Source organism: Hemiscyllium ocellatum, chromosome 17 (assembly GCF_020745735.1).
Source record: "Hemiscyllium ocellatum isolate sHemOce1 chromosome 17, sHemOce1.pat.X.cur, whole genome shotgun sequence".
Classification (NCBI taxonomy): domain Eukaryota; kingdom Metazoa; phylum Chordata; class Chondrichthyes; order Orectolobiformes; family Hemiscylliidae; genus Hemiscyllium; species Hemiscyllium ocellatum.
In genome coordinates this window covers 50,705,379-50,721,495 of record NC_083417.1, presented here as the reverse complement: position 1 = coordinate 50,721,495, position 16,117 = coordinate 50,705,379, and the positions used below count along the sequence as shown (strand labels likewise).

At 41.9% G+C, this 16,117-nt stretch overlaps 1 protein-coding gene across 2 annotated transcripts in view; it reads right to left on the bottom strand.

Annotated features, from left to right (window-relative positions):
* dus2 (dihydrouridine synthase 2) overlaps nucleotides 1-16,117 on the bottom strand; it is a 109,710-nt gene that overhangs the window by 64,367 nt on the left and 29,226 nt on the right. For both annotated transcript variants that reach the window (XM_060837733.1, XM_060837734.1), the window contains exons 5-7: nucleotides 15,045-15,088; nucleotides 8,497-8,557; nucleotides 641-688 (exon numbers count right to left, since the gene is read on the bottom strand). In XM_060837733.1, coding sequence (XP_060693716.1) covers nucleotides 641-688; nucleotides 8,497-8,557; nucleotides 15,045-15,088 — 153 coding nt within the window. The remainder of the gene's footprint in view (nucleotides 1-640; nucleotides 689-8,496; nucleotides 8,558-15,044; nucleotides 15,089-16,117) is intronic.

The following is a 16,117-nucleotide window of genomic DNA, read 5'->3' as shown; positions in this document are numbered from 1 at the left end:
GTTCTGGTTTATGTTTTAACTCATCTTATTTAAATGTAAATTTCACTCATATATTCTGTACGGAGGAAATCTTTGTCAGATAATACTTTTGTATGCTTGAGTGTGCATGTTGAAACACCTCGAAAATGCTACATTTTAAAGCAAATCTTGCCTTAATTGATTATTAATGAAACTGTAACATTTTGTTCTTTATAAAACAGAGAAGATAAAGGTAACACCAGTTTCCATCAAAGTCATTTTTTTCTCTCTCAGGAAGTCTTTTGTCAGTTGGACATGTCACTTTACCAGATACAATGTGAAACCCTCTTCAATATTATGACACTAAGGAAATTAAACAGAGTCAAGAAACAGCAGCCATTTAACCCAACCAATCCATATCAGCATTTAATTTCATTTGAACCTTTTTCCGATCCTTCTGACCTTAATCCCTAAGTATAACCCACCATTCCCTCTCCCTCCCACGGTGAGACAATCTGAGCAAGCTTCACAGTTTGAGCTCTGTGATGAGCTATGAGTAACAGGTGGTTTGAAACACACATTAAATTCCCTCAGCAAACCACAAGGGCATTTTCACAAAGAATTACTTATTTGCTTACAAGCTGACAACAAACAACTGAAAGAATTCAGCCCAAGTACTTACAGCTTCAATTTTGTCAGGGTTGGACAACAGTGCTACTCCCATACCACCCTACACAAAAGCAGAGCAAAACAAAGAGGTTAGTTGGTGTCAAAACTGCTTACATTAAAAGAGGATGTACTGTATCTAATAAACAAACCACGGTAATAAACCTCGCATCTTGAACGGCAAGTATGAAGTGCAAATGCCTCAGCAGATTCCAACCTCCCCCTAAAGAAGTGGTCTCTCTGAAACATCTTGAGACAATATGGTATTTTACTCTGTTAATAACGGTTACATAAATGCAAGTTTCATCACTACATGCCTCTGAAGTAAGGCTGATCTTATTAAAAGTTAAATTCAATATTTCTGTCTCAGAAGTAAGGTAGCAGGTGCAATCTTCACTGTTTCCAACAGTACGCTGGAATGCAACTAGAAAGCCAAGAGAGGAATTTTATGCATAATCTCAAGCATTGGAACCTTGTGTAAACATTGCTATAGGATTGTGTCCCATGCATGTACGCTTCAGAAATGCAAAATCTAAGGAATTTAAGATGCTAAGCCCACTGGTAGCTTTATAATGTAATGAACTGAACACAACAATCTTAAATTGGAGGAAGGCCAATTTTGACAGCATTCGGCAAGAGCTTTCAAAAGTTGATTAGGGACAGATGTTTGCAGGTAAAGGGACAGCTGGGAAATGGGAAGCCTTCAAAAATGAGATAACGAGAGTCCAAAGACAGTGTATTCCTGTTAGGGTGAAAGGAAAGGCTGGTAGGTGTAGGAAATGCTGGATGACTAAAGAAATTGAGGCTTTGGTTAAGAAAGAGAAGGAAGCATAAGTCAGGTATAGACAAGAGAGATTGAATCAATCCGTAGAGTATAAAGGCAATAGGAGTATACTTTAGAGGGAAATCAGGAGGGCAAAAAGGTGACAGGAGATAGCTTTAGCAAATAGGGTTAAGAAGAATCCAAGGGGATATTATAAATACATGAAGAACAAAAGGGTAACTAGGGAGAGAATAGGGCCCCTCAAAGATCAGCAAGGGAGCCTGATGGGGGAGATAATAAACAAATATTTTGCTTCAGTGTTTACTATAGAGAAGGACATGGAAGACATAGAATGTGGGGAAAAGTTCTCTGCCTTTATTCCTGATGAAGGGCTTTTGTCTGAAACGTCAATTTTACTGCTCCTCAGATGCTGCCTGAACTGCTGTGCTCTTCCAGCACCACTAATCCAGAATCTGGTTTCCAGCATCTGCAGTCATTGTTTTTACCTACATCTTGAAAAATGTCCATATTACATAGGTATTGGTGCTGGATGTCTTAAAATACAGAAAAGTTGATAAATTCCCAGGTCCCGATCAGGTGCACCCTAAACTTTGTGGAAAGCTAAGGAAGTGATTGCTGGGCCACTTGCTGAGATAGTTGTATCATCAGTTGAAATGCCGGAAGACTGGAGGTTGGCTAACATGGTGTCACTATTTAAGAAAGTTGGTAGGAAAAGCCAAAGCTATAGACCAGTGAGCCTGATATCGGCGGTGTTCAAGTTGTTCAAGGGAATCCTAAGGGACAGGATGTACATGTATTAGAAAAGGCAAAGGACTGATTAGGGATAGTCAACATGGCTTTGTATGGGAAATCATGTCTCACGAACCTGATTGAGTTTTTTGAAGCAGTAACAAGGAGGATTGAGAACAGAGCGGTAGATGGTGATCGATATGGACTTTAGTGAGGCGTTCAACAAGGTTCCCCATGGGATACTGATTAGCAAGGTTAGACGTACGGAATACAGGGTAAAAACAATGACTGCAGATGCTGGAAACCAGATTCTGGATTAGTGGTGCTGGAAGAGCACAGCAGTTCAGGCAGCATCCAAGGAGCAGTAAAATTGACGTTTCGGGTAAAAGTCCTTCAGCAGAAATACAGGCAGAGACCCTTCAGGCTCTCTGTCTGAATTCCTGATGAAGGGCTTTTGCCCGAAACGTCAATTTTACTGCTCCTTGGATGCTGCCTGAACTGCTGTGCTCTTCCAGCACCACTAATCCAGAATATGGAATACAGGGAGAACTAGACATTTGAATACAGAATTGGTTTGAAGGTAGAAGGCAGGGTAGTGGTGGAGGGCTGCTTTTCAGACTGGAGGCCTGTGACCAGTGGTGTGCTGGGTGCACTGCATTTTGTCATTTATATAAATGATGTTGTTGCGAACATAAGAGGTAGTTAGTAAGTTTGCAGATGACACCAAAATTGGAGGTGTAGTGGACAGCGAAGAAGGTTACCTCACATTACAACGGGATCTTGATCAGATGGGCCAATGGGCTAAGGAGTGGCAGCTGGAGTTTAATTTAGATAAATGTGAAGTGCTGCATTTTGGGAAAGCAAATCTTAGTAGGACGTATACACTTAATGATAAGGTCCTGGGGAGGGTTGCTGAACATAGAAACCTTGGAGTGCAGGTTCATAGCTCCTTGAAAGTGGAGTCACAGGTAGATAGGATCGTGAAGGCAGCGTTTCGTATGCTTTCCTTTATTGGTCCGAGAATTGAGTATAGGAATTGGGAGGTCATGTTACGGCTGTACAGGACATTGGTTAGGCCATTTTTGGAATATTGTGTGCAATTCTGGTCTCCTTCCTATCGGAAGGATGTTGTGAAATTTGAATGGGTCAGAAAAGATTTACAAGGATGTTGCCAGGGTTGGAGGATTTGAGCTATAGGAAGAGGCTGAATAGGCTGGAGCTGTTTTCCCTGGAGCGTTGGAGGCTGAGGGGTGACCTTATAGAGGTTTATAAAATCATGAGGGGCATGGATAGGATAAAATAGACAAAGTCTCTTCCCTGGGGGAGGGAAGTCCAGAAGTAGAGGGCATAGGTTTAGGGTGAGAGGGGAAAGATATAAAAGAGAGCTAAGGGGCTCCAGGACACTAGGGGCAATTTAGCATGGTCAATCCACCTAATCTTTGGACTGTTAGAAGAAACTGGAGCATCCGATGGAAATCCGCGCAACATGGAGAAAACATGCAAATTCCACACGGACTATATTCCTTTAGCCTATTTTTTTCACGCAGAGATTGGTGCATGTATGGAATGAGCTGCCAGAGGAAGTGGTGGAGGCTGGTACAATTGTAACATTTAAAAGGCATCTGGATGGGTATATGAATAGGAAGGGCTTCTTTGATTTTTACAAAGTTAAAAATCATACAACACCAGGTTATAGTCCAACAGATTTAATTGGAAGCACACTAGCTTTCGGAGCATCGCTCCTTCGTCAGATGATAGTGGAGGGCTCAATCCTAACACACAGAATTTATAGCAAAAATTTACAGTGTGATACAACTATAAATTCTGTGCGTTAGGATTGAGCCCTCCACTATCACCTGATGAAGGAGCGACGCTCTGAAAGCTAGCGTCCTTCCAATCAAACCTGTTGGACTATAACCTGATGTTGTGTGATTTTTAACTTTGTACACCCCAGTCCAACACCAGCATCTCCAAATCTTGATTGTTACATGTTTAGATAGTGGATCTGGATTGGTGCAGGCTTGGACGGCCGAAGGGCCTGTTCCGGTGTTGTAATTTTCTTTGCTCTTTGTTCTTTAGAGGGATGTGGTCCAAGTGCTCACAAATGGGACTAGGTTAGGTGAGGATAGCTGGTTGGCATGGAAGAGTTGGTCCGAAAGGTCTGTTTCCATGCTGTACATCTCTAGGACTCGATGGAGTGACACATCTGACCACACAGCTCTAGATCAACATTCACCGACAAAGCCACAACTAAGGCCTATTCATAATCAAAATGTGTATATTTCCAATGTTTTAGACTCCCAATCCAATACTAGAGTACACAGAATTATTTAAATTCATGGTTAAGTAAATTGACAACACGTTATTTTATTTCCTTAGGGGCAGATGTTTATTTTGATTTTAAAGCCATATTTGAGATATGCAGCAAGGCATTAGAAAGGTTTCCATATTGTAAACAGCCCAAAAGGCAATTTGTCACCTGCAATGTACTCTTGACATGAAGATTACGGAGAATGCATGGATCTGTTCTGTGGACTTTAACTATCAATATTGCAATTGTTCGCAACCTTTAACAACTGACTGGCCATGATCCATTTTGTCAAATGTATTTTTATGTATTCATGCATTATATTAACCATTATTGGAAATTTTAACGATTGCTGAAAATATATTTTGCTGCTAAATTGTAAAGAATTTTTAAAAACAAAATAATGATTTAGCCACTGGCGTGAAGCTTGTGGCTGCATTTCAGTGATGTGTTAATAACTCAAAGAGCTGCTTTGGGTTGGAGACACTTTCTTTCCTGCGTTTTTATGGTTGTCATGGCAGCAAAGGCTTGCTCACAAAGATACGTGAAGGACAGGGTAGTGGTTTCTTTATAACCTTTTTGCTCAAGTGTTCACATCTGGCTTCTGATACAAATGTGTACACAGTTAATATCTTAACTTTTATTCTCAATGCCATATTTTTTCAGAATTCTTAATAATTATTTTTGAAATTGGACATCCCACTTACATGCCCCACTGGTTTGGGAACATTCCACAAATTCTAGCAAAGTAACAGCGTTATTCAAGAGGAGTTTAAAATCCATCAAAGCTATTTCAATGGAACATAATTTTACAAGAAACTGAATAAATCAAACTGCTTGAAAGTGGGCATTAATAACTGTAAAAGATCCAATTCATTGCTATTGCTTATCATTGAAAGCTAATATTCCCAGAAATCTCCATTACTGAAGAGTAATGGACTGAAAAAAGCTGATTGGATTCATGACCAAGTGGCTAAAGCCAACACTTGAACACCACATTGAACATCTTGAGAGTATTTGTAACTATCACGATTAATGTCTAACCCATTTTAAATAATTGAAAATCAGTTCAGTTCAAATAAATGACTGAATCATTGAAGTTTTGTTGGTATATACCAGTTAGCTTTTTAAAAAACGTAACTTTTTTGATAAGATGAACTTTAAAAATGTACTGCAAAGACCCTATACATCTAAGAAAACAAGGGCAGTTGGCAGAGCTTTCCAGAGACTGTGCCTTTGGCAGAACCTTATGACTTATAGAGTCATAGAGATGTACAGCATGGAAACAGATCCTTTGGTCCAACACGTCCATGCCGACCAAATAACCTAACCCAATCTAGTCCCACCTGCCAGTACCTGGCCCATATCCCTCCAAACCCTTCCAATTCATATACCCATCCAACTGCCTTTTAAATGTTGCAATTGTACCAGCCTCCACCACTTCCTCTGGCAGCTCATTCCATACACGTACCACCCTCTGCATGAAAAAGTTGCCCCATAGGTCTCTTTTATATCTTTCCCCTCTCACTCTAAACCTATGCCCTCTAGTTCTGGACTCCCTGACCCCAGGGAAAAGACTTTGCCTATTTATCCTATCCATGCCCCTCATAATTTTGTAAACCTCTATAAGATCACGCCTCAGCCTCCGATGTTCCAGGTAAAACAGCCCCAGCCTGTTCAGCCTCTCCCTATAGCTCAAATCCTCCAATCCTGGCAACATCCTTGTAAATCTTTTCTGAACCCTTCTGCAGGGTAGTTTGGCCAATTTTGGAGTGTGGGACCTGGTTCAGAAAAAAAATTCATCTTGAGTCAGTGTAAAGGATCATGGTACAAATGGGTGTGCACTTTCGAACATCATTGCCTTATATTTAAGATGCCCCAAATGCTTGCACTAATTTGATCTATTTCATCTGAATTGTGGCAACAGAACTAGCAAGACCTTAGCCCCAGTATTTAGCATTCAACAGGCACCGTATTTCATAAATGTATTTGCAAATCTTAAAAAGGTTCACCAGACATTGCATTGCAATTGCTACAAATGGTCATAGTAACTGACGTCATTTACAAGATACCATGCAAGAACTGTAAAAAACACTACAATGGACAAACAAGCAGGAAACTAGCCACCAGGATACATGAACATCAACTAGCCACCAAAAGACACGACCCACTCTCACTAGTTTCCCTACATACAGGCAAAGAAGGACACTACTGACTGGGACAACATGCACATCCTAGGACACGCAAAACAAAGAAATGCATGAGAATTCTTAGAGGCATGGCATTCTAACCAGAACTCCATCAATTAACACATCAATTTAGATCCTATTACCTTCTCTTGGCAAAAAAAAATGGAAATGACATCATCCACCTTAAGAAGCCAAGACCTATAAATAGAGAGGCGGGACATACCACCAGCGCTTCACCAGAGACTCTCTCTGATGACATTACCTAGTATGGTGACGAAACGTCTGAAAGCAAACTTTCCAGCTCAGCGAGCTAAGTTACATACTGGTCATAGTAACTGATTACAAACTACTCTGGTGGTACAGTAAGATGATACATCCAATTGTATCTGCCCCAGTTCTTTGAAAGAGTGAGCCAATTATTCCCATGCTTCTGCTGCTTTTCCATGGCTCTGCAAACTTTCACCTTCAAGTATCATCCAATGCCCTTTTGAAAACCATTGTTCAATATGCTTCCTTCATTGTTTCAAGCAGTGCACTCCTGACTCAGTGTCAATGTTTATTTCCTCCCACCTCTGGTCTCTGGTAACTTTGCCAATAATCATCAAGTTTGTTTCTTTTTACCCTTCTGCCACTGGAAACTGTATGCTTTGAACATGTGGCAAATATTCCCTTCGTCATCTTTGCTCCAAGTAGAACAGCAGCAATTCCTGTTCCAAGTCTTTCACCCATAATTCCATCCCAGTAGATTTCCTTTTCCGACCTCTCCTTGACCTCCTTTCTAAAGTGTTGAGCCCAAAATTGGTCACAGTACTTCCACTGGGACTGAACTAGTGGTTTTTAGGAGGTTAGTGTAAGTCCCTTGCTTTTGAACTCCATGCCATTAGTTAGAAAGCCAGGAATCCTACATTGACATTAACTTCAAAACCCCTTTTTCCTAAATATGCATGTTCTCTGTTCTTGCACTTCCTTTAAAATTCAAGCATTTTGTTTATGTTGGCCCCCCATTACTCTTCTCAACTGAAACTCTTCATGTTTCTGTGCTCAATTTTATCCACCACACATCTCTCCATTTCATCAATCAATCAGAAGCTGAGGATCATTGAAGAAGACAGGATGTAGGTGATCTGCAAACTGGGCAACCATTTTGCAGTACACCTACATTCGTCCACAAAAAATGACTCCGATCTTCCTGGTGCCTGCCATTTCAACACACCACCATGTTTCCTGACCAATGTCTCTGTCTCAAGCTTGCTTCAGTGCTCCAGCGATGCTCCATGCAAGCTGGAAGAACAGCTCCTCATTTGCTCTTGGGAACTTTGCAACTTTCTGAATTCAATGTCGAGTTCAACCATTTTAGGACTTGACTCACCTTCTCCCATGTCCTTACCCCCAGCTCCCACTCACCAGTCCTTGTGATCACATGGACTGCTACCACCACTAATGGTCCCAATTAGCAGCTATTCACTCTCTCAGGCTGACCTTTACCCATTCCTATGTCTGCCCAACTGTTTTTCTCTCTCTACCTGAGCTCCATCTCCATCCATCATCAATTCCTTCTCTCTCCCCATCTTTAGCACATATAACAACCTTCTCCTAGCTAAAATCAGCTCTGAAGAAGGGTGACTGGACCCAAAATGTTAACTCTGCTTTTTCTCCTGCTGAGTTCCTCATTTTGTTTCTGACTTCCAGCATCGGCAGTTCTTTGCTTTGTTGTGTAGCCATGAGCAATCCTTGTTCAATTAGTATTGAAGATTTCAATCAGTAGTATGGGGTACATTCTCTCCTGATAGAAATCACATGAATATAATTCTTTAAAGTAGGGCATATCCACTGTGATGGTCGAAAGCTAAGTGTGGTCTTACCTTGGTAGAATATTCTTTCGGACAGCCCATATTCACATCTATTCCAGCTACATCATTTTCTCTGTGTGCAAAATTAGGAACATATTTATAAAAATATAAATGGTTTTCAAAATATTGACCAAACACACTGGTTTCATAGTACTTTCATAAGGAATATGTTTTCCACTAAATTCTGCAACATTGCATTCAGTTACACACAAAATGCAAGAACTAAAGTGTGACAGAGTGAGACATTTAGGGAGTAAGTGCAAGATTCTTAGATAAACAGAATGTCCTTTTGCATTGCTCATCATGAATGAGAGGAAATGCTGTCTGAGTATAAGATCATTTGTTAAACCTGCATCCACCACACTTCCAGACAATGTGTTCCAGACCCTAACTACTCAGTGTCATACAACATAGAAATGAAAGATTATGCTCGTATCACAGTTGCTTCTTTTGCATATTACCTCCTACCTGTGCCCTCCCAATCTTGATCTTTACAGAAGCAAGCACAGTTTCTGTACATCTACCCAGCACACAACCCTCATGGTTTTGAAGACTATCAAATCTTCTCTTAGCCTTCTCCTCTCCAAGACGATCAATACCAAACTGTCTGAACTGAAGCTTCTCATCATCCTCTTAAACCGCTTCTGCACTCTCTCCAACGACTTCATGCCCTTCCTGAAATGCGCTCTATAGTGCAATATATAAACTCAGCCTCCTTGCCCTGAAATAAAGTCTGGTGTACTGTAAGCTTTACTATCTGCTCACTGTACTTGTCCTGCCACCTTTAATAAGATCTCTCTACTCCTGTACACACTATGGGACGCTGCGCTTTATACTGCCTCAACGTGTTCTTTCCACCAAAACGTATCTCCTCACACTTCTGCCCACTGAACTTCATCAGCCACTTATCAGCTTATTCCACGAACTTCTCAAAGGTCTTTTGTAGTTTTAAATTATCCTTCTCACAGTTTACCGTGCTTCCTAGTTTTGTATCATTTGCAAATTTGTCCCTGGCAAACCAAAACCTAGATTATTACCATACATCAGGCAAAGCAAGTGCCCCAAATCCAACCTCAGAAAAACTCATCTACAAACTTTCTTTCAGATAAAAAAAATCCATGAAGCATTACTCTTCATCCTTTACTCTCTCAGAAACCTGTGTGATTACATTGCTACTGTCTTGCTTATTCCATGATTCCCAAATGATTGTTTCACAAAGTTTCCCTACCACTGAAGTTAAATTCACTGGTTCATTCTCACAACCTGTTTTGAAGAGGATGTCACATTCCCAATTCCCCAGTCCTCCAGCAACTCCCTCTGAGTCCTGGGAAGACTAGAAGATTATTTCCAATGACTTCAATTTCAATTCTCACTTCCTTCACTTTCATTGGCTGTCTCTCATTTGGGCCCCGAGCCCTACTGCTTTCAGTACCAAAGGCCTATCTTCTTATCAATGTTAAACACTTTTCAGGACTCAGTTTCCTCCTCTGTCACTATGGCCTGGGCAGCATCTCCCTCATTCGTTAAGACAGATACAAACTATTAATTTAACATCTCAGACATGACCCTTGCCTCCAATCCTCTTAAGGTCCCTAATTGGCCTTTCTCCTCTCGTAACCAGTCTTTTACTATTTAATGTGTTGACAGAATACTTTAATTTAGCTACTTGTTTTTTTTCACATAATTACTCTCAGTTGTTTCTTCACTACTCTTCTGAACCTTTTATATTCAGATTGGTGCTCAGTTATAGCTTCTAACCGATACTTGTCATAAGTACACTTTGGCTTCTTTATCTTAATTTTGTTATCTTCTTTCTCCAGGGAGCTCTGGGTCTGTTCAGCCTATCCATTTCTTTTAAGGAAGTAAATGTTGACTGTGCCTGAACACCCTCTTCTTTCCCTTATTCCATAGTTTTTACTGTCAGTCCACCTCTAACTTTGACCAAACATTGTCGGCTGCTCCTCAGTTATTTCACTCTAACTCTGGATTGTCTTTTTCCACCGTCATCCTAAAACTTATGACACAATAATAATGATCTCAAGAGTGTTTTCCCCCACTGTCGTATGGTCTACTTGGCCCATCCATCATCACTGGAACAGCCACAACATAATTCCAAATATCAATCCGCATAAGTGACTCAAAAATCTCATTGACTACACTCTGTGCATTCACATACGTGTGCACACTAACCCTGACTGAATCTCCATTTCTTTCTTCTTTTCTGTAACTCTACCTATTAATGTATTATTCTCCATTCTAATATGATCAGTCTCATAAGAACATAAGAACTAGGAGGCGGCAAGGGTCATGTCTGAGATGTCAAATTAATACTCTGTATCTGTCTTAATGACTGAGGCAGATGCTGCCCAGACCATAGTGACAGAGGAGAAAACTTCGCTTCACTTGGAGGTCGCCACTGATGATGTTACCTAGCCAGGTAATGAAACGTCTGGATGTCAAACCTACACCCTAAACCTCAACTTGAGCTACAAACCTTCACAAACCTTGCAGAGGAGAAAACTGCTGTCGGCCTCTGGGCCGAAATAAGAGACAGCCAATGAAAGTGAAGGAAGTGAGAATTGAAATTAAAGTCATTGGCAATAATCTTCTAGTCTTCCCCCGACTCAGAGGGAGTCATTTGGCCCATCAATATAAGCGAGGTAAAAACAATGGCTGCAGATGCTGGAAGCCAGATTTTGGATTAGTGGTGCTGGAAGAGCACAGCAGTTCAGGCAGCGTCCAAAGTGCAGCGAAATCGACGTTTCGGGCAAAAGCCCTTCATCAGGAATAAAGGCAGTGAGCCTGAAGTATGGAGAGATAAGCTAGGGGAGGGTGGGGGTGGGGAGAAAGTAGCATAGAGTATAATGGGTGAGTGGATGAAGGTGATAGGTCAGGGAGGAGAGGGTGGAGTGGATAGGTGGAAAAGGAGATAGGCAGGTAGGGCAAGTCTGGACAAGTCATAGGGACTAATCCAAAATCAATATACGCCCCAGGCCTCAACTCCTCTTCCAAAACAGCTCCTCATAGCTCTCAACTCAAATTGCTTCAAACTCCTCATTAAATACTTTCAGTAATCTAGCCTTTATAACTCTCTGAGTAGAGAACTCCAGAGGTTTCCTATCCTCTGAGAGAAGACATTCCTTTGATTATTTAAATGAGTATCCCCTTATTAGAGTCATAGAGATGCACAGCATGGAAACAAACCCTTCGGTCCAACCCATCCATGCCAACCAGGTATCCCAACCCAATCTAGTCCCACCTGCCAGCACCCGGCCCATATTCCTCCAAACCCTTCCTATTCATATAGCCATCCAAATGCCTCTTAAATGTTGCAATTGTACCAGCCTCCACCACATTCTCTGGCAGCTCATTCCATACACATGCGTGAAAATGTTGCCCCTTAGGTCTCTTTTATATCTTTCTCCCCTCACCCTAAACCTATGCCCTCTAGTTCTGGACTCTCCGACCCCAGGGAAAAGACTTTGCCTATTTATCCTATCCATGCCCTTCATAATTTTATAAACCTCTATAAGGTCGCCCCTCAGCCTCCGACACTCCAGGGAAAACAGCCCCAGCCTGTTCAGCCTCTCCCTGTAGCTCAGATCCTCCAACCCTGGCAACATCCTTGTAAATCTTTTCTGAACCCTTTCAAGTTTCACAACATCTTTTTGATAGGAAGGAGACCAGAATTGCTCGCAATATTCCAACAATGGCCTAACCAATGTCCTGTACAGCTGCAACATGACTTCCCAACTCCTGTATTCAATACTCTGACCAATAAAGGAAAGCATACCAAACGCCTTCTTCACTATCCTATCTACCTGCGACTCCACTTTCAAGGAGCTATGAACCTGCACTCCAAGGTCTCTTTGTTCAGCAACACTCCCTCTTACCTTTTCATTAAGTGTATAAATCCTGCTGAGATTTGCTTTCCCAAAATGCAGCACCTCGCATTTATCTGAATTAAACTCCATCTGCCACTTCTCAGCCCATTGGCCCATCTGGTCCAGATCCTGTTGTAATCTGAGGTAACCCTCTTCGCTGTCCACTACACCTCCAATTTTGGTGTCATCTGCAAACTTACTAATTGTACCTCTTATGCCCGCATCCAAATCATTTATGTAAATGACAAAAAGTAGAGGGCCCAGCACCAATCTTTGTGGCACTCCACTGGTCACAGGCCTCCACTCTGAAAAACAACCCTCAACCACCACCCTCTGTCATCTACCTTTGAGCCAGTTCTGTATCCAAATGGCTAGTTCCCCCAGTATTCCATGAGATCTAACCTTGCTAATCAGTGTCCCATGGGGAACCTTGTTGAATGCCTTACTGAAGTCCATATAGGTCACATCTACTGCTCTGCCCTCATCAATCTTCTTTGTTACTTCTTCAAAAAACTCAATCAAGTTTGTGAGACATGATTTCCCACGCACAAAGCCATGTTGACTATCCCGAATTAGTCCTTGCCTTTCCAAATACATGTACATCCTGTCCCTCAGGATTCCCTCCAACAACTTGCCCATCACCGAGGTCAGGCTCACCGGTTTATAGTTCTCTGGCTTGTCTTTACCATCCTTCTTAAACCCTTCTGTAGCACTGAACTCTAGTTTGAGAATTCCCCCACTCAGGGGCACATCCTCTCAACATCGACCCTGTCAAGTCCCCTCAGAATCTTGTATGTAGCAAAGAGATCACGTTCATTCTTCTAAACTCTAATGAATAAATGCTTAAACTATTTAATTGAATCCTCACTATCAACATTCTGGGGGGTTTACACTGACTAGAAATTCAAATGGACTAACCACATAAATACAGTGGCTAGAAGAAAAGGTCAGAAGCTAGAAATAGTGAGTAAATCACCCCTTGAACCCTAAAGCCTGATCACCACTTACAAAGCACAAATCAGGAGTAATACGCTCCACTTGCCTGAATGGGTTCTCCATCAACACTCAAGAAGCCTGACACCATCCAAGACAAAGCAGCCTGTTTGTTTGGCGGCACGGTGGCTCAGTGGTTAGCACCACTGCCTCACAACACCAGAGCCCCAGGTTCAATTCCAGCCTTGAGCGACTGTCTGTGTGGAGTTTGCACATTCTCCCTGTGTCTGCGTGGGTTTCCTCCGGGTGCTCCGGTTTCCTCCCACAGTCCAAAGATGTGCAGGTCAGATGAATTAGCCGTGCTAAATTGCCCATAGTGTTAGGTGCATTAGTCTGAGGGGGGTGGGTTGCTCTTCGGAGGGTTGGTGTGGATTGGTTGGGCTGAAGGGTCCGTTTCCACACTGTAAGAGGATCTAATCTAAATCTACAAGCATCCACTCCCCCCATCATTGATGTTTAGTAGCATCAGTGTGTATATCTACAAGATGCACTGCAGAAATTCACCTTAGACAGTATATTTCAAACCCATGACTATTCCATCCAGGAGTCTGAGGGCTGTAAATGCAAGTATGCTAGTCTTGGTCGTGTAAGATGTCCATGACTTCCCAGGTACTACACAATGGGAATTCTCTTGTCTGAGCTGCTTTTGTAGTATTTATTAAGGGCATATTTGTCTTGTACTAACATTGTCTTAAAAATGTACATTCCAGAATTTTTGACCTTTGAGATAGAATCCTTAGCAGTGGATGTTCAATGAGAAGCTCCAGCATCTCATTTCATTGAACTCCATACTCAGCAGCCTTACCCTTTACAATAAATCTCGAAACACCTCTTTCCCACTATGTGTAGAATTCCCCACTTTGAATTAAATTCCCCAGAAGTCACTCAGTTGCCCTCACACTCTAGTGCCCCTATATTCACTTCGAGTGATTGAGACGTACATCACAGAAGCAGACTCTTCAGTCCAACTCATCCATGCCCACCAGATACCCTAAATTAACGAAGTACCATTTGCCAGCATTTGGCCCATATCCCTCTAAATCCTTCCTATTCCTATATCCAACAGCGTCTACACTTCCTCTGGCAGTTCATTCCATACACACACCACCCTCTGTGTGACAAGTTGCCCCTTAGATACCTTTTACATCTTTCCCCTTTCGCCGTAAGCCTATACCTGCTAGTTTTAGACTCCACCATCCTGGGGAAAAGATCTTGACTATTCACCTTACCTACACCTTTCATGATTTTATAAAACCTCTTTTAGGTCATTCTTCAGCCTCCGACACTCCAGGGAATATAGCCCCAGCCTATTCAGCCTCTCCATACAGCTTGAACTCTCCAATGTCGGTGACATCCTCGTAAACCTTTTCAGCAATCTTTCAAGTTTAACAATATCTTTCCAAGAGCAGGAAGACCAGAATTGCATGCAATATTCCAAAAGTGGCCTAACTTTTGGAATGTACAGCTGTAACATAACCTCCCAACTCCAATACTCCATGCACGGATCAATAAAGACAAGGATACGAAATGCCTTCTTCATCACCCTGTCTAACTGCGACTCCACTTTCAAGGAACTATGAACCTGCACTCCAAAGTCTTCTCATGTGAGTGTTACTTGAGGGCACTTTATAGCAAGTTCATTGAGTAGCTATTGGAGCAGTGATAGGCTTGTTAAAGACTTACACAAGCTGTGCGACTGTAAGCGCTCTCTGAGGATCAGCTGTGCCCTGCAAGGAACAAAATTGAAATAAAACACTAACTTCCAGATGAATGCAGACAAAAAAACAAGGTGATGTTAAAGAGTTGAGAAGCTTTATTTAAATATAAGCGGAATTACTTTACAATGAAAACAATAGCAATGGATAGTGAAATCCAAAACAACATGGTGAATTGACAATACTGTCAGATTCTAAGCATGAAATCACAGTAACCAATATCATTTTCTAACTTACACTGGGCTCAATCTATTTGAACATAAAGCTGATTTAGTTCCAGGTGACAGTGAATTTAAAGAATTATTATTTGCTTAGTGTAAAAGGTCCCGTGACATGACTTTAAAGGAGGTCAATACTTATCTCCCAACCAATATTGCCAAAGACACGTCACATTCTCTTTATGGATTCTGTGTACAAACTGACTGCCATGCTTCTGATGGTACAACAGTGGCTATTCAAAGGGAATCAAATAGTTAGGAAGGACCGGGACAGTGATGAGGTTTGGGATGCTGTTCATCCATAAGAAGTTCCCCACAATCAGCGTATCAAAGAGCCTCTCCTATTCAAAACCCTACTGGCCAGCTTCATGTATCAATCCTTGTTTGGAACTGAGAGGACAGGGAATGAAAAGGTGGGCATTTGGCCCCTTTAACCCTGATAGCTCTGGGTCCGCAGGATCTGTCAGCCTACCTTGGAAAAGGCAACTGTGATTTCACAGCCCTGGAGGAACAGGTAAATCAAAGCACCTGTCAGCTGACAGTGCAGATGATCACAATACTGTCAGTGGGTAGGACGCTGATGGTATGGGTGAATGAAGCTCTTCATCTTGCTCAGCAGCTCTTCTCAGAGAAGGCCAGCCTTTCTCAGCTGCTGAGCTTGTGTCATATTCACTGCCTTGGACAAAAGATGGTGAGGTACTGATAAACCATAGCTTCTTCAATTACCTCAAGGTGCAGCTTGTTCGTTATGTTATCATCAACAAAAACACCAATCATACCAAGGCCTGTGGTGATGGGGACAGGTACAGGATGCTATCAGCAA